The sequence below is a fragment of the Apus apus genome, chromosome W (genome assembly GCF_020740795.1).
Source record: "Apus apus isolate bApuApu2 chromosome W, bApuApu2.pri.cur, whole genome shotgun sequence".
In the NCBI taxonomy this organism is placed as follows: domain Eukaryota; kingdom Metazoa; phylum Chordata; class Aves; order Apodiformes; family Apodidae; genus Apus; species Apus apus.
The window spans coordinates 130001-149148 of NC_067311.1; the positions used below are offsets into that span (position 1 = coordinate 130001).

The 19148-nt window shown below is 50.0% G+C and overlaps 1 protein-coding gene across 2 annotated transcripts in view; it reads left to right on the plus strand.

Annotated features, from left to right (window-relative positions):
* Nucleotides 1-19148, plus strand: part of CTIF (cap binding complex dependent translation initiation factor) — a 149783-nt gene that overhangs the window by 77475 nt on the left and 53160 nt on the right. For both annotated transcript variants that reach the window (XM_051641715.1, XM_051641716.1), the window contains exon 7: nt 13920-13996. In XM_051641715.1, the coding sequence (XP_051497675.1) occupies nt 13920-13996 (77 nt within the window). The remainder of the gene's footprint in view (nt 1-13919; nt 13997-19148) is intronic.

Genomic DNA, 19148 nt, shown 5'->3' on the forward strand with positions numbered 1-19148 from the left:
AGGTTTTCAAGCTGGCACCTTTGATGATGTGCCTGCTACTCCCTGGACATGTATCACAGACCATGAATGTCTGAGCCAGCAGCCCTGAGAGGAAAGGTCTTGGGAAAAGGACTATGGGGTCTGACCCACAGTGGTTTGCCCACCAGTCCTGTCCATCATCAAGGCATCCTGCATCTTCCTGTTGGGGAGGTTGTACATGGACCAGAAAGCTGCTGTGGGGTTTGTGCTGTTTCTTGTGCTTCCAGAACATGCAGACCACATTAGGTTCTGCCACAATGAATAGTGAGGCTTTTCCCAGGTGGCATTTTGCATCTGCCAGGCTAGATACTACCTACTTTCCAAAAGGAGAAGCTGTGACCTTTGATGAGAAGGTGGGACCTGTGACCTTTGATGAGAAGGCAAGTTCAATGCATTAAGCCATGTCGTGCACCGACGACCTGAATCATTTGCCAGAGGGAGAGTGGATGATGCTCATCAAATTGTAGGTCCCACCTCTTTTTTTTTTTAACACAATAACCAGCTAATAGCATGTGTGACCTCCTCTGCAGTGCTCCAGCTTGGTGGACCTTGGCACCAAGCAGTCAGATGAATCACGACGGTGATTTTGCCATAAGGCAGTTCCTGTCATTATTATCCCCTTGCCGTGTCCATAACACTTTGGTGGTGATGGTCAGGATTTCCTCACCCTCCAGAGCTTTCCTGAAGATCAGCCCTGCGAGCGGTGGAGGAAGTAGCCCTTCTGAGATTGCTCCTGAGAACTGGGTGGCCAACTTCAAACGTACATGCAACCTGACATGATCCCAAGAGCGCGGCGGCAGCTCCTCTTTCCTCTTGTCCACTTTGTCAGCGCGATTGGGTGTCTACATGTAGGATGGTCCTTTTCTTCTGCACGTGCTCCAAGGGCTGAAGCAAGACCAAACCTTGCTGTGGAAAACTCGTGAGACCAGAACCCCCAGTAAGGGAGATTGGGGGAAGTTGTCCCATGTCTTGCCTGAAATCTCAAGGGCGTGGTGGGAACACGCGTGAGCAATTCAAGGTCTCACACTCACATCTCTCTCAGTGTCACAGTGTTGGGACCTACACACACCAGGATGGTCCTTCAGTTGGAAGGAGAATTATTTTTAGTTCAGTTTATAAATGCTTAGACAAACAGATTTGTCATTTAAGCTCATTTGGGTACAAATGGCCTCATTTGAAGGTAAAAGCAAGCTGGGAGTTCTCTGAGCCTTGATATTATCCTGCTTTTCTTCTGGTGTTGGAGCAGCTTTCAGATCTCTGCTTACAACATCTAGCTCCAGGATTTTGGTGGTGTTTCCAAGCAGTGTAACCACATAGGTAGTAAGTGAAGATTGGTTATGGTGACCTTGGTGGAGGGCAGGTGAAGTGGGACAGACTTCCACTTCTTTTGATGCTTTTCCTCATCTAAAAGAGAAATAGTGCCCAGTTGCCCATGGCCAGAGAGGCCACAAAAATAGATTGCAAGGAGCTCCAAGCTCCTCAAGCAGGTGTACTTGAGGTTAGAACCTGCTGCATTACAGGTGGAGCATCTTGACTACTCGAGCATCCTGCTGTTCCTGTCTGAAGTGGAAGTAGATCACCTTGTTTGGCTTCGTACTTGCCATGTCTTTTCATGGTGCAGTTTACATACAAGCCAGGACTTGAATTTGTTCTGCCAGTCCTCAGCTTCTGAGAGTTGTTGGTTCAGAAAGGACAAGGCTCCAGTGCAGCAGCTGATAGTCCTGGCCTTGTTCTGGGAGGTCTAAGGTAGCTTTCTTGACGTGAGGTTGCATCAAAAGACAAGGTGTTTTTCATTATTTAGCGTCCTTGCTATTTGTAGCACAGGCAACTCAGATGCTCGTGCCCTGATGGAAAGCATGGGACTGTTGAGGAGCAGATGGTAATGGGGCAGAAGATGGTTAGCATTGAGTTGGATGGGGACAGATAAGGGATGGGAATGGGACTTGGTAACCTTCCATGGGTCCATTGTCAAGTCTGATCAAGTTGCTGCTCCTTGATGAGAGCAATCCTGTTTCTGGAGGAACCAACAGCAAATGTTTGTCTTCTCTGCCCACATTTCCAATCTTCTGCTCATCTCTTTTGTCCAGATCTTCTGAGTCTTGCCTGTGCTGCCTGGTTGGAGTGGTTTCCTGTCTGAGCAGGTGTTCTTTCACACTGCCAGGCCTGCTCAGGTGCCCACAGCCCCCAAGGTGCTACCATGGGTAGATGCAATTTAAATAAATTCAAAAAGTTCATATGAAAGGGCCTGAAAGGAACAAAGAAAAAAAATCATGCAGGTGTTTGGGGAAGACCTCCAGCCCTTCAGAAGCTGTGTGGCCTTGTGTCCTGTTGGGTGCTGCACGTTCCTGTGGGGAAAACCATGGTGGTTTCATGGGTTTTGTGTTGCTACATGTCTCTTCCTCCACCATGAATCATAGAATCCCAGACTGGTTTGGGTTGGAAGGGACTGTAAACATCATCTAGTTGCAATCCCCTGCATGGGCAGGGACACCTCCCACCAGCCCAGGTTGCTCCAAGCCCCATCCAACCTGCCCTTCAACACTGCCAGGGATGGGGCAGCCACAGCTTCCCTGGGCAACCTGGGCCAGTGTCCACAAGTGAGCGTTTCAGATCTGAGCGTGTGCGGAGAGTCACGTCCAGGGCTGAGATTCAAGGAGGCTCCTGCCTTGGGAGATGAGGACTTGTGGTTGCTGGGGGTTTCTCCTGGGACTTGAAGGATTCCTTTAAGGAATGTCTCTGGGTTGGGAGCCGTGTACAGTAGGAACAGTCATCAGCCTCATCTTACGTGCTCCTCATCTCACTGGTTAGAATCGTTTCCCCTGTGGAAACCATCAAGAATTTCCGTTATTTCCTTTCCTGAGGCTTTGTTTGGGTGGGGATTTCTGGAAGGTATTTCACAGGCAGGTATGGTTGAAGAAAGACACGCTTGGCCTGGAGGCTAGACAAGGTTTCTTTAGAGCCAGCCCTTCAGAGTGGTGGCAAAACAGAAGCCGTTTGTCGCCTGCTCCGATGGAGGGGACATGGGGAAAAAGGGGGGGGGAGGAGCTGATCAGCAGGGAATCATCCCACTTAAACACCGCACGCCCGGGGTTAAGGGCCTTATCCAGCAAATCCTTGAAATATGTGCTTGATTTTAAGTCCCCCTGACTTCAATCTGTTTACTCTTGTGCTTAAAGTTAAGCATGTGCCTAAGTGCTTGGCTGGCTGAGGGCCAAGGCAAATAGCAGACTTAGGAGCAGATTCACCTCCAGGAAATGTTTTGCTGGACCCAGGTCCCGCAGGACAGCGGGTGCTGGAGCAGGTCTGGGGTGATGGAGGGGAATGGTGCAGGAAAACTGTAGAGTGTCCCAGATCCATGAGGTTATTTGGTGTTGGAGACCACAGAGCTGGGCCTGTGTTTAACTTCTGGGGTGTGCCTTGGTTGTGTAGTCTTGAAATAGTTACCTGGATTTCAGGGTCTGCATTTCACGCTTCTGAAGGCATCAGCCTGACAGGTCACCTTGTGTATGGCATGAGAACGGTCTTGGGGGAAAAAAATCCCATTTTTGCCTCTTAATTGAGAGAGAATAATGTTTTAGGGGGGAAAAACAGCCATGATTTCCTCCTCATCATCAGGAGAGCAGATGATACCACCTAAGAAATCTACATAGGAATTTGCATGGCTGCATTAACACAACAAAAAGAACTCCTGCATTAGCACAAGCTTTTCTAAATGGCTTTATCTTCTTCTTTCCTCTTTCAAGCTAATTCCTGAAAGCCTGCTTTTAATCCCCCTTTTGCTCCTTCAGCCTGGACTTCTTAGAATGGCAAAATTGTTTAGTTGAGGCTTTTTTCTTCCCTTTGTTTTGAATCAATGAAAGGCAGCACTTCAACCTAAGAACTGGAGCCTTGGCAGGCATGAAAATGAAAAGCCACCAGCAGAAAACAAGGTCTGTGTTCTTTCCAAAACACCACTACTAGGGGTTAAGGGAAATGTGCAGCTGGAACAAATAGAGCTCTCCTCTTAACTTCCTCAATAACTGTGCCGGGGGAGCGGGCAGTTGCCAGACGAAGGAAGCGTGGTTAGCCATCGAGTCTTTGAATGCAGCTCCATTTCCAGCTCAAACCCATGGAATTTATATTAACCTCCAGCTTTTCTTAGCTGGTGAGATTTTTTTTTTTCTCAATTTATTATTATTAATTAATTTATATTTTTTTTGCATGAGGAAGAGCCTCCCTCTTGTTGCTTTGCTTTGTCGGAGGTGACGGTTCTGCTCCTCACGTCACATTCTCGCTGGCAAAAGGCCACGGGTGTTGAATGAAGAGGTTTATGGGCTTGATAAAGGGGAGAAAGGCTGAGGCTGCCAAGCTTGGAGATGTTTGATGACTTGGTCAACATGGGTTTCTGATGAGGTGATCTGGGGAAGGGCAGGATTGAGGCATGCCAGCTCTCCGGGTTGTCTCCAATGCCAGCGGAGATGCAGGCAGGAGGAAGAATCTCATGTGCCTTTAGCATCTTGTACATCACAGAATCACAGAGGGACTAGTTCTGGTTCAAAAACACCTTTAAGACCATCAAGTTCAGCCATTCCCCCAGCCCTGCCAAGGCCACCCCTGCCCCATGGCCCTCAGCACCACATCTCCAGGGCTTGGAAACCCCTCCAGGGATGGGGACTCCCCCCCTGCCCTGGGCAGCCTGGGCCAGGGCCTGACAGCCCTTGCCAGCAAGAAATGCTGCCCAAGATCCCATCTCAGCCTCCCCTGGCACCACTGGAGCCCATCTCCTCTTGTCCCATCCCTTGTTCCTGGGGAGCAGAGCCCGACCCCCCTGGCTCCAACCTCCTCTCAGGCAGCTGCAGAGCCAGCAGGTCTCCCCTCAGCCTCCTTTGCTCCAGGCTGGACACTCCCAGCTCCCTCAGCTGCTCCTCCTCACACTTGTGCTCCAGCCCCTTCCCCAGCTCCCTTGCCCTTCTCTGGACACGCTCCAGCCCCTCCATCTTCTTCTTGTCCTGAGGGGCCCAGACCTGACCCCAGGATTCCAGGTGCCCCCTCCCCAGGGCCCAGCACAGGGGGACCATCCCTGCCCTGCTCCTGCTGGCCACCCCAGTGCTGACACAAGCCAGGATGCTGGTGGCCTTCTTGGCCACCTGGGCACACCCTGGCTCATATTCATCTGCTCTCAACCAACACCCCCAGGTCCTTTCCTCTGGGCACTTTCCAGCCACTCTTCCCCAAGCCAAGTGTACAACTCTATGCAGTGGGCAAGGAGCAGTGGGCAAGTGAAGAAGTCTAAAAGCTCTTTCAGGAAGGTACTTGGGTACCTAATTTAAGCTATAGGGTGACCCAGATGACCAAGGAGTGAAACATGGCAGACCTCATTTTGCATCCCAGGGCTGCCATAGAGTCCCTGCATGACCTCAGAGCCACCATGAAGGTGTAACCTTTAGCATCTGTAGGATAATTATGGATGCAGTGCTGATGGTGGTGGGCAGGGATCCTGGATGGACAAGGGACCTGGTTGAACCAACACAGATGATCTGCTGGTTGCCAAAATTCCCTTCTCTCTTTGGTAGCAAGCAGTTTGGCAGCCGTCTCTGAGTTGATCTTTGGTGACCACTGTCTTGGATCCTTCCCTGCTTCTGATTCTGAGTCCATCACACAGGCACAGTCTTGCCAGCAAGAAAAGCACCAAGGAAAGGAGAAAGGGGCTAAAAACCCCTAGTGAGGAGGGTCAGTGTGACCCAAGACATCACAGTAAGCAAGGACTTTGATGCTGATTGCTTGGTACATCAAAATATCCAGGAGCTGAGTTGTTATGTTGAGCTTTAATGATGGTTATTCTTTGTCCCTTCTTAGTTTTGATGAAACACCTGAAGGTCTGTCCTCTTGGCCAACATGAAAAGAATTGAAGGGGCTTCACCCCACTCCTGGTAGTCATTACAAAAGCAGCCATAGCTCCTGCTTTCATGAACTGGTGGGAAAGCTGATGTTTGAGTGATGCCTGTGTCTTGGAAGTTGTCATGCTTGAGGTTCAGCCTTTGTAGGTGACACAGGAGAGAAGATATGGCCACCTCATGTAGGAAAAGCTTTTCAGAACAGGGGATGCTGCCTTTTCCCAGGATGAACTTGGGCTACCAGGATAGACCCCAAACCAAATACCAACTGTGGTGCCTTCTGGTTCTAAAGTGACGTGGGTGTTGTTTCTTCACAAAATTAGCTGAAAAAACCCCCCACCTCTCTTTTCCAGGGAAAAGCAAACCTAGGTCACCAAGCCTATTTATTCTTATGCTTTTCAAATATCCTGCATTTCAGGACTCAAAAGTAGGGCTGATATTTTTACTGATTGATTAAATGTATTTCTTTATGGCTGGGATGCTTTGCTGCTGACATGAAGGTTTTGTTTTTAAGCCTGGCCAGGCTAGAGGAAAGACATACAAATAAACAATCAACCTAAACAACACTAAAATAACATCAGTTAAAACAATTAGAGTTACTATTGTTCCCATTTTGCTCCAACATGGGGAAAAAAAACACAACAAAAACCCTCCATTTCCTAAGTCAGCTCAGAACTGATTCTGGATTTGTGGATCCTTGTAACAAAAGAGGGTTTCTTTTGTCTGTTATTTATGCTCTTCCTATGGCACCGTGTGTCTGGAGCAGAATCACAGAATCACCAAGGCTGGAAAAGACCTTTAAGATCATCAAGTCCAGCCTATGACCAACACCACCACAGCAGCCAGACCATGGCACTAAGTGCCACATCCAGCCTTTCCTTGAACACCTCCCTCCAGGGATGGTGCCTCCACCACTTCCCTGGGCAGTCCATCTCAGTGTCTGATCACCCTTTCCATGGGAAGTGCTTCCTGATATCCAACCTAACCCTCCCCTGGAGCAGCTTCAGGCCAGGCCCTCTTGTCTTGTTATTAGATGCCTGGAAAAAGAGCCCAGTCCCCACCTGACTCCAACCTCCCTTCAGGGAGCTGTAGAGGGAGAAGGTCCCCCCCTGAGTCTCCTGTTTTCCAGGCTAAACAACCCCAGCTCCCTCAGCCTCTCCCTATAAGACTTTCCCTCTAGTCCTTTCTCCAGCCTTGTTGTTCTCCTCTGGACCTGCTTCAGCACCTCCAGGTCCTTCTTGCAGTGAGGGGCCCAGAACTGGACACAGGACTGGAGGTGAGGCCTCACCAGGGCTGGGCACAGGGGGAGAATCACATCCCTGCTCCTCCTGGCCACACCATTCCTGATACAAGCCAGGATGCCATTGGCCTCCTGGGCCACCTGGGCACACTGCTGGCTCGTGTTCAACCGGCTGTCAACCAGTGCTCCCAGTCCCCTCTCTGCTGGGCTACTCTCCAGCCACTCTTCCCCCAGCCTGTAGCTCTGCCTGGGATCATTGTGGCCCAAGTGCAGGACCCTGCATTTGGTCTTGTTGAATTTCTTGCCATTGTCCTCAGCCAATCAACCCAGCCTGTCCAGGTCCTCCTGCAGCTTCTTCCTACCTTCCAGCAGATCGACACTTGGGTGTCATCTGCGAACTTACTGAGGGTGGACAGCCTGTCTCCATCTTGGTGGCCTTGGTGGCACTGGTTGGGTTTTTTCTTCCTGCTCAGAGTGGTTGTGCTGATGTGCACAGGAGGGTTTGCAGAGGCAGCTCCTCCTCGGAGACTTTGTCCTGGATTTTCAAGTTTTATTATCTCAGAATTATGTATCTTTCAGGAGTTTTGGGGCCAAGAGTTAAAAATAGAGCCTGGAAAACTTGCTGTGAGTAATCAGCAGAGAGCACTGAGGAAGGTTCAGGGTACATTTCACTTGGGATGCTTTACCTAATTACTCTAATGCTTTAATTGCATTTACATCCTTCACCCCGCATGGGGAGTTTCATGCTGGGTTGCTCTGGTGTCTTCTGTTTCATCCTGGAGCTCCTGTGGAGGGGTGAGGTGGGACAGCTTAGCTGCCACCAAGTCGTGCCACTTTAAATGCTCTTCTAAATGGGAAGGGTCTACGTGATAGTTCTTTGGGTCTGGGTCTGCATGTGTAGAGTCTGGAATTGCTTAAAACATCCACCATTTGGTGAGAGGGGATGTGTAGAACAGCAGTAACACTCAGCAAGTGCGACTTCAGGAGTTTGCAGGGAATCATGGAATCATGGAATGGTTTGGGTTGGAAGGGAACTTCAAGATCATCTAGTTCCAACCCCCTGCATGGGCAGGGACACCTCTCACCAGCCCAGGCTGCTCCAAGCCCCATCCAACCTGCCCTTCAACACTTCCAAGGATGGGGCAGCCACAGCTTCTCTGGGCAACCTGGGCCAGGGTCTCCCCACCCTCACAGCAAAGAATTTCCTCCTCATGTCTCACCTCAATCTCCCCTCTGCCAGTTTCAATCCATCCCCCTCATCCCATCCCTCCCTGCCCTTGTCCCAAGTCCCTCCCCAGCTTTCCTGGAGCCCCTTCAGGCACTGGAAGGTGCTCTAAGGTCTCCCTGGAGCCTTCTCTTCTCCAGGCTGAACACCCCAACTCTCCCAGCCTGTCTCCAGAGCAGAGCTGCTCCTACATAGTGCTGGTGGATTTAATGATAACTAAAGTGCGGTGTTTAGCTCATCACCATCATGACCATAATTTCTCTGTGCTCCTGCCCTTTTTTTCTGGGAAAAGAGTCTTCTTTGAGGTGCTCAACCCCAAAGCTGCAGCCTTCAGTCTTTGCTGGCCATGTACAATTTAGGGTGCACTCCCCAAAGATGCAGTTAAATCAGGAAATCCTCCAAACTGGCAACATCTCCCAAGAAAAAATTTCCTATGTCTCTTCTTTGAGGCTTTGCTTTCTGTTCCATTGATGTTGAGGTTGAATATTAGGAAGAAATTCTTCACTCTAAGGGTGGTGAGGAACTGGAATGGGTTGCCCAGGGAGGTTGTTGATGCCCCAGCCCTGGAGGTTTTTAAGGCCAGGCTGGATGAGGTTTTGTGCAACCTGGTCTAGTGGTTGGGTTCCCTGCTCATGGCAGGGGGGTTGGAACTTGATGGTCTTTGAGGTCCCTTCCAACCTTAATGATTCTATGATTATTATAATCTCCTTCCAGGAAAAACAAATAGCTTGAATTTGAAGGAACAGATTTATCACTTCAATTTGAAACGAAGAGGAAATCATTTCTTGATGGCTTCCTGACATTGTTTGCTATTATTCCATGGATTCCAAAGCAGGTCAAGGCTTTGGTTTTTGTCTCAGCCCTCTCCTTTTGAGATGTAAAAAATTCCCCTGATGTAAAAGAGGAGAGTGAGTGGTGGACCAGTGCTGTGGGAGTTCCTGGAAGGGGAAGAGGTAACAGCAAGTGGCTCTGCTGGAAGTGCCCACAGGACCTCTATGTGTTGGGTCCTGCACTTGGGTCACAACAACCCCAGGCAACGCTCCAGGCTTGGGGAGGAGTGGCTGGAAAGTGCCCAGAGGAAAAGGACCTGGGGGTGTTGGTTGAGAGCAGATGAATATGAGCCAGGGTGTGCCCAGGTGGCCCAGAAGGCCACCAGCATCCTGGCTTGTGTCAGCACTGGGGTGGCCAGCAGGAGCAGGGCAGGGATGGTCCCTCTGTGCTGGGCCCTGGGGAGGGGGCACCTGGAATCCTGGGGTCAGGTCTGGGCCCCTCAGGACAAGAAGGAGATGGAGGGGCTGGAGCGTGTCCAGAGAAGGGCAAGGGAGCTGGGGAAGGGGCTGGAGCACAAGTGTGAGGAGGAGCAGCTGAGGGAGCTGGGGGTGTCCAGCCTGGAGCAAAGGAGGCTGAGGGGAGACCTGCTGGCTCTGCAGCTGCCTGAGAGGAGGTTGGAGCCAGGGGGGTCGGGCTCTGCTCCCCAGGAACAAGGGATGGGACAAGAGGAGATGGGCTCCAGTGGTGCCAGGGGAGGCTGAGATGGGATCTTGGGCAGCATTTCTTGCTGGCAAGGGTTGTCAGGCCCTGGCCCAGGCTGCCCAGGGCAGGGGGGGAGTCCCCATCCCTGGAGGGGTTTCCAAGCCCTGGAGATGTGGTGCTGAGGGCCATGGGGCAGGGGTGGCCTTGGCAGGGCTGGGGGAATGGTTGGACTGGATGATCTTAAAGGCCTTTTCCAACCAAAACAATTCCATGATCTGTGATTCTCTATCTGCAGCTCTTTGCTGTCCCAGACTTTCCTGCCATGGACAATCCATCCTGTAGGCAGGTGAAAGCCTTATATAACTCAGGGTGTCACAAGTCACTGGGTGGTTTCTGCAGATCATTTCTGGAACCACAATAGATGTGTTTTTACAGTCCCTCCAGCCTTGGTATTTCTGTTGTTACCTTGGCACAAGCAGCTGGGGCATCTTCAGGACTGTTGTGCACCCAACCCCACTGCCCAGAAATAAATCCCACCCTGAACTTTGCTTGCCATAAAGCTGAGTGAAACTACAGGCCTAATAACCTGTTTGTTCAGTTCAGGCCTTCTGCAACCATTTGTTCAAGATAAGCAAGGGTGGAGATGTTTCTTGAGGGCACAAAAGACTCTTGAGATAAAGGTCCTGTAGTGATATGGTTGGATTTTTCCATCAGCCCAGTTGCTTTTCTCAACCTTTCCTTGGTTCTTGGGGTTTCCTCGTTTGGCATCTTTGCCTCCTTGACCATGACCATCCTTGACCTCCTTGACCATGACCATGGGCTGGAAGCATTTCTACTGCACAAGGAACTTCTACAGAAGAGGCTGAATGAGTGGGTGTGAGTGAAGACAGTCACTTTGTGGGGTGATCTGAAAGTCAGGCTGTGTTAGACATGAAGACCATGTGGATGAAACAATGAACCCCAAACTCTCATAGGCCCTAGAGTCTTCATGAAACATCCATGAATTTGGCCACCCCAGGCAACAGTTGCACTTGAGATGTGGAGAAGCAGAGGGGAAGGAAGGTGCAGGTTGGTCTGAAGTAGAGGAGAAGGAAGGAAGGTGCAGGCTGGTCCCAAATAGGACAGCTGTGGTCAGATTCTGAAGGAATCCCTGTGATTTGCTACCTAAGGGTGGTCATGGAAGAACCAACATCAGCAAAACCCCCCACCTCATTTCTCCTTGTCTCCTTGTGATTTGTTCTGTGATTTTACCACCACCAGTAAAAGAGGTAAAGCTGGTACTTCCCTCCAACTTCTGCTGATGCTGCTGCAGAAGAAACGTGAGGAAAACAATAGCAAAGCTCCTGCTTGGAGCAGAGTAGCTCTAAAACCAACCATTTCCCTCCTCTGATCCTGCCCATCTTCCTTGTGTCCCTCCCAGGCCAGTGTCCTGGGCTGAGATGTGGGGTGGCCCAGGAGAGGGATGTTGCTGGGGAAGGGTCAGGTGTGGGTGTGAGGAGATGTGAAGGTTCTTGGGTTCCTGCAGATTGCTGACAAGATCTTGAAAGCTTTTTCTTTGTTCATTCATTCCACTTTGATGTAAATGGATCCAGGGCAGAGGAGATGCCAGCTTTCTTAATTCCCATGGGCAGGTGGACAGGGTTGAGGGTTGGGCAGACATCTTCATTAAGATGGTAAAGCACAAAAAATGGGCACCAAACCTTCTTCCCATCTGTTTGTAAGATGACAGAATTCCCTTGGTGTTTGCTGGCTGGCCATGTGACAGTCACCTAAGCTTCCTTTCTCCAGGAGGTGCTTTCCCTGAAACATCTAAACATCAATATGAACATCTCAACATCTCAAGGGGACTGGCCTGGGATCACTCCTGAATGTTCTTTCTTTTCCAGAGTTCTCAGCCTACATGTTTATGATTTCAACTTGACATCCATGTATGTGCATTACAAGTCCCATGGGCTTCTCAGGTTCTGCTCCAAGCTTCCCACCATGAAAACCACAGAGTGTTTTGCTCCCAAAATTGAAAATTACCCCTCTTGGGGATCCTTCCTGAGACCGTGGGCTCCTTGTTCTTTGCTTTTCCCACACCCCTGACTTCCAGAACCAGCAGCACAGAAATGGTGGTTTATGTTCTCCTCCAGACATCTGTGAATAAGTATCAAAATCAAAGCAATGTAGGAGGGAGACCAAAGGTGATCTTGCTGCCCACTGAGAAGTTGCAAACCTGCCTATGAAAACCATGAGCACCTGGGCTTGATGGTGTCTTCTGGCCCAAGCAGGAGCAAGGACCATCTTTCTTGTGTAGGTCTTCTTGTAGACCCATTGTGGAGCAGAGGGTGGTCTTCTGCCTTTGCAAGCCATTCCCCTTAGGCTCTGCACAGGGGTTTTAGCTTCATAAAGAGTTTGTCCACTGAGAAATGGAAGAGCTACAATTCAGATTCACGTTGTCCTTAGTGAGCCAGCTCTATTGAAGGCACTTCCATTCCATTCCGGCATGACCTGTGACAGGCAACAAACTCAAGAGCTGTGTCATCAAGGCCCACAGAACAGTCATGGTTGGAAAGGACCTCTGAGATCACCGAGTCCAACCATGAAGTCCTCACAGTGCCCTTGGGACCCTGACCTGTCTGCACCCACTCAGCACCTTCAGGCTTCTCCAGCCACTCTGCCCTTCTTGCAAGTTGCTGATGTTTCCTTTTACATCAGTTTCCTGCGCACACACACAAACCCAAAGAGTCAACTTGTCTCCCTTCCAAATTTAGCTCTGTTGAGGCACCAAAATAGACAAGAGGAGGGACTGGGTTTTTTTCCAAAACATGTCTCATGGCTAGGACTGAGGAAGGGAACTGCTCTCTCAGCTGGAGAAAGGAGATGCTTGATTTTCCTGATGGGAACATGAAGTTCTCCTCTGCTCAGGCCCAGGCAGTGTCCAGGGGTGCTCCTTGGATTAGGAGCCTTATTCCCATTTAATGAATCCATCTCTCCTCCTGCTGCTGGTGGGAGAGGTCTGAGGAAGCACAGGGACGCTCTGCAAGGAGGGCATAGAACCATAGAATGTATTTGCTTTGACCTCTAAAGGTCATCTAGTCCAACCCCCCTACAAGAAGCAGGGACATCTCACACTAGAACAGATTGCTCAGAGCCCCATCAAGCCTGACCTTGAATGTCTCCAGGGATGGGGCCTCCACCACCTCTCTAAGCAACCTGTTCCAGTGCTCCACCACCCTATTAAAGACCTTTCTCCTCATGTCTCACCTCAATCTCCCCTCTGCCAGTTTTAATCCATCCCCCCTCATCCCATCCCTCCCTGCCCTTGTCCCAAGCCCCTCCCCAGCTTTCCTGGAGCCCCTTCAGGCACTGGAAGGTGCTCTAAGGTCTCCCTGGAGCCTTCTCTTCTCCAGGCTGAACACCCCAACTCTCCCAGCCTGTCTCCAGAGCAGAGCTGCTCCAGCCCTCCCAGCATCTCCGGGGCCTCCTCTGGACTCTCTCCAACAGCTCCATGTCCTTCCTGTGTTGGGGACTCCAACACCCAGCAGAGCACCACCATCCCTACAGTTGGAAAGAGCAGAAAGGCAGCTCTGGAGGTTTTGACGAAAGCTGAGGAGATCACTTCTTTAGGTCCTTGTGTTCTGCAGAGGTAGTTTCATTTTCCCAGGGTGATTGAATTTGCACGAATAAGCTGTCTTATCAGCTCTAGCTAGAACAGAGTGTTGCTAGTTAAAAGAAAGCTCACTGAAGGAAAAAAAATCAGTAAAAGGAAAATTGGCTTCATCCTGGCTCACACCAGGACAGTTGGATGGGACTTGGAGCAACCTGGTCTGGTGGGACGTGTCCCTGCCCATGCAGGGGGTTGGAACTGGAAGATCTTTAAGGTCCCTTCCAACCCAAACCAATCTGTGATTCAGTGATTCTACGATTCAATGATCTCCAGACCTTCTTCAGTTGGGTCTGAGCTGTTAGAAGGATGTTTGGATGGGAGCTGTTGCTTTTCTCAGTCTCACACGTTGGGTCAACAGCTTTGTCTTGCTCTGCCCACTTCCATACTGGTGCCTCCTGGTTCTTGGAGCTGACCATTGCTGTTCCCTCTTTCTCCCAGGGCCACCACCCGTTGCCTCATGAAGCTGAAATCGCACACACAAAAAAACTGTTCCGAAGGAGGAGAAACGACCGGAGGTAGGTGAAACCTCTCTAGGATTTGGTTGGGTTGTTTTTTTTTAATCTCCTCTTCTTCCCTGAAAATCTTTCCCCCCCTCTCTGTTGAGTTAAGGCACAAACCCTTATTTTAGCCTTAATATCCTGAAAAAAACTGCCTGTCCATCCCCCTGGTTTGTCTTCGATCTGAGGTATGTCCTTTACTGCTCCAGGAGGAACTTCAAGACCTTCTCTTCCCCTTGTAGGCCAGCATAACCAGATCACCTCCCCCAGCTTATCTTAGAAGAGGCATCTGGCAAAGTATTCCCTGTAAATCTTTGAGTCCTTGTGACTTGTTTCCTCTTTTTTTGATGGAAAAGCCCAATTTGATGACTTTCAGGGTCACCTGTGAAGTGGGTAGAGTTGAGAGGGGTTTGCTTGTCTGTGTGAAGGAGGGGATGTGCTCACCAGGCAGCTGAGTTCCCGTGGCATTGGTGGTTTCAATCTCTCTCCTTAATTTAATTGGGTCAAGTGGATATTTAATTGTGGAATGTGCATATTTAATTAGACAAGGGCATCCAGAGTCCTTGAGAGGACTCATGACTATGGTTAAAAATGTGGAAAAAAAGGGGGGAAAAAAACCCCAAGCTGTTAGTTGTAGATGCAGCTTCATTTCTGGCTTCTGCTGAGGCAACACAACTGGGGCAAGAGAGCATTTCTAAACCCAGGAGTTTGCAAGGTTCATGTTATTTCCCAGAAGAAAAAGTGGCCAATATTTTCTTCTGGAGTGATCTAAAATCTGGGTCTGAGCTGTGATGCCTCACGAGGGGTTTTTTTTTGGTCCTACTGACACCTGGAGTGGTTGTTGGAGCATGTTCTTGGGCTCCTCATCACTTCCCAACTGTAGTTCATTCTGTGCTGGTTTTCCCATATTTTACTGAGCAACCAAAAAGAGTTTGCTCAGGCATCCTAGAAACATTCTTCTCTGGGCAGGGAAGTTCAGCAGCAGCAAACTCCATTTTCTGTCCTCTTTGGGGCTTCCTCCTTTTTTTCCTGTACCCAATTTAAAAGGAAATGTAGTGTTGGGATTTAGGGGGGTAAAAAAAAATACCTTGTTTCAGGTGGGTTGTAGCCTGGGGAGCACCAAAACGTGGTTAAAACCAAGGTGAAGTCTTCTTGAGTTGCAAAAGTGAACTAGGTGGGCTTCCTTGCAGTGCTGAGCTGAGCTCCCTGAGAAGTCACAGTGGAGGTTGGAGCATCCTGCTCCCATCCCAGCTCCCCAAGAGGGTCTTTCTCCACCATCCAAAGAGTGGATGATGTTGCAGGAGAGGTGACCTGCAGAGAGCCCAAGGGTTCTCCTGCCTGAAGCCTCATGCCCAAAGCTGCACTGAACCAAAGCTATGGAACCACGTGTTGGTTCTTTCCTCCCATCCAAACACTTGAGATGCCCCCAGAGGGGACTTGCTCCTTCCAATTGATTTCTGGCAGGAAGGGAGGTCTCAGAATGGGTATTTTATGAGACAAACATGGGAGAAATGGGAAATAAAGGGTAGAAATAGGAAAAAAGGGAATAGGGAAAAAAAAAAATGCACTTTCTTGGAGCACAAGCAGGTTTCAAAGCTGTTCACACTTTATTGAAGTCCCAGGCATCATTCTGAGGGAGAAAAGCTTCATTTTGGAGCTGGTGGAGCCACACAGGTGGTATGAACATCCCTCAGGATGAGATTTTATGAGGAAACCAGCTGGGAGTTACACTCTTTCTGTTTTACGCCTCATCTGGAGATGGAAGGACTCCAAATGGCAAGACCATGGGTGGGATGTTGGAGGCAGTGAGGCCTGGGAGAAGCTGAGTGGGGCCATTTGGTGGTGGATGGGTTGGGAGGGGTTAGGAAGCAGCTCTGGATTCCTGGAGCTAAGGGTAGAAGAGCTGGTTTCTTAGAAGGGGGTTGGTGGCAGGCAAGGATGGGAGTTGGGTTGAGATGCAATGGATTTGCAAGAAGAAAAGAGATTGTCCTGCTGGGTTGGTTAGAAGCAGTTCTGGCCCCAAAGCCCTAGCACAGTTGGGTTTGGTTTTCATAGGCAGCTTATCCCCTTCTCCTGAAGGTGATGAGCACTTGGCACCAAGCAGCACCCAGACCCCACAAGCAACACCTGTCCGTGGTGCACCAGAACCTGTCTCACCTGAGAAGGATGACACATCCAGGTAACCATGGTGGGCATCCTCCTGCCATGGGCAGGAGTTGCTGCTCACACGTGGCCAAATGACCTTCAGGTTGGCTGGTCCTTTTTACAAACCAGCCATTACAGAAGAGCTGATCCATCACTTCGGCACCCAGAAATCTGCTGGTTTCTTTCCGGCTCCTACGTACTACCAGCTTCTCCCCAGAGTGCACGTGGCCTTCTCTCCCCACCCTGACAGTGACATTCAGAAGAGGCCCCATCTTGGCCTGGTGAAGCCCCTTTTGTTTCTCACGCATAACGAGGCTGACGTCCGGCTCTGCTATAAATAGCCCCTGTTCCCTGCTTCCTTCCTGTCGCCTTTCCTTGGGAAATTCTGTCACTGCATTGCTGAGGAGCACAGCTCACCTACCCTGAGGTCTCTGCCATGCACCTTTCACTCCCTTCAGGAGAAGCCACCCTATGGATGTTCAGCCACAGGTCTCTCCTTATGAGAGGCCTTCTCCATACCAGAATGTTTTTACATCCCATGAGTCACTTTTCATTTGGTGCAGATGATGGATACAAAGGTTAAAACAAGCTTTGGCTTTCCCAGTTGAGGACCATGATGGGTCTGCTGGACATGTTTTTGGTAGCAGCCATCAACATCAGAGCCACATCTGGTAGAGGGTTGAGTTGCACAAGTTGTTGGAGAAGCCTACAGGAGGTGGTGAGATCCTTGCTGCAAAGAGCTGATCACTGGGGCAGGAGACCAGGGAGAGGTATTGCCCTCCCCACCTCATCCAGCAGATGTCCTCCACCCAATGCTTTCTCTGTTGGTTGTCACCTCCTGATGTGGGTCGTGGAGGGTGTCACCACTTGGTGGCATCATTGAAGGGGAGCAGCAGAGACAAGTTTTTTCATAAGTGTCTATGTGAGCAGGTGTTAAACACCAATGAGGGTTTTGTTGTCCCAAATGCTGATCAACTGTTTGCTGCCCCACAAGACCCACCCTACCTAGATACCAACTTGATTTGACCTCCCATGGGCAACCACCTCTAAGGAAGGGGCTTTCCCTCAGCAGTATTAGAACCTCTCCTGCCCTTCTCTCCCACAAGCAGTGGAGAAAAGTAGAATAATCTGGGATTATGGACCCATTTCTCAAGTCCTCTCCTCCAGCCCTTCCCAACCCAATGCCTCTCTGCTAGCAGAGCACAAACTGTGCTGAGATGTGGTCTCCTCGGGCAGGTGAGCTCTGAATTTGGCCCCTTGTCTTCTGAAAAGTTCCCAAAAAATGCCATTCCTAAAGTATCTTATCAAAGCAATGCAAGTCAACTTGGTGCTGCACAGGGTTTCTCCAGTTCCTGTGGCATCCTGTGATGATGTGATTTGGGATGGAGGCCAAACCCCCATGGCCTGGAGGTGCATGCACAGGTGCTTGCACCAGCCTTGTAGGAGTTACAAGGAATATATGGAGTTGCTATGGGTTAAGAAAGGTGAGTTTTGGAGCTACTTCTTGGTCTTGTGGTTACCAGACTATTTAAATTGTTTCGCAGCACCTGAGGAAGGAGAGAGTTTTGGTGAGGAGCAGGAAAAGGTCACTGGGGAAGTCTTGAAAACTTGTGCTGGTGTCATCTTGTTGGGTCAGTTGTGACTTGTTGGATTGAAAAGTCAAATCAGGCTGAATTCCTTATCAAAAGGAGCTCCTCATACTGGCTGGTATCTCATGGAGCTTCTTGTGGTCAGTCTAGAGAGGGTTACAGAGGGAAGCACAGCCCTGTGGCTCAGAGAGGGTGGAATAAAAGCTTTAGGAGTTAATCAATCCCCTCTTTCCAAAAGGCACCTCAATTCCTGTGTTCAGGAAAAGACGTGGATCCTTTGGGCTTTCTCCATGTGTGGTTGGTGTGTCCCCAGGCTTTGGGAAGACCAGAGCATCAAGCAGCTGCTTTGCCTGTCCCAACCAGGATTGTTGGGGACCATGGCCAGCCTCGGGTGAAGGACCTTCACCTGTAGCTGCGGCTGAGCTTCATGTCATCTCCTCCTCCTCCTGTTGGATGGAGGTTTAAGAAGGGTGGTTCTGCACCTGGGAAATCTATCCTTCATAAATCCCTTCTGTGGGGATAACGAGCTGGAGCAGAAGACTGCGTGGGTCCTCCTGGCTCGTAGGTGGAGAGAAGAGGTGGGAGCAAAGAAGCCCCTGTGCTTTCCCCGACCTTCCCTCAGCGTGCCCCAAATACTTAAAGGTTTTGACAACAAGATTACGAAAACGTCCCCAAATTTTCTCTTGCCTCATCCCAATTTGCTTCCTACCGTTAACTTGGCTTTACACTTAAATGATCAGGAAAAAAAAAACACCAAAAAAAACCCCAGACAGGATTATTTTTAATTTGTTTTAATGTGTGTGTTGCTTTCTGGTTTTAATTAGATTCAGAGCTGGGGGAGGCAGAAATATCCTCCCTCCCCAGAGAGCCCCGGGTGGTTGTCGGGGATGGTTTCCTCTTCCCGGAGCAGGAGGGTTGTGTAAGCACCACTGACCCCTCCTGCTCACACCCACACCAAAAGCCAGGTCAGCTGGGGTGAGCACACGAGGGTGGGCACCCCTGGCTCGCCCATCAGTGTCCACATTGCTGAGGGACCTCCTAGGACTCATCCCAGCCCATCCACACAGGAGGTGAGCGTGATCCTCCAGCAGGACGGCCCAAATGATGGGCACGACAAGCTCAGGGCCAGGCAGGGAACATCCCAGATCTGGCTCCACCAACGAGTGTAGGCCAAGCTGTGGTCTGTTCCTTTTCCCATTATATTTGATTTTACAGACCCTGTGGGACACTCAACCACCTACAGTGATTAGTTCAACTGATGAAGCTGTTTTTCCTCTTGTGGCCAAGTCCTTTTGTGAAGGGTTTTCAATAGCCACCCTGCCTGGGACATTGTTCCTGTACAATTTCCTTTCAAAACACCATCAAGGGCACTTTACCACTTCAGCCTGTCATAAAATATCACAGGAACCAGCTTTGCCCAGCTCCTTCAAGGGCAA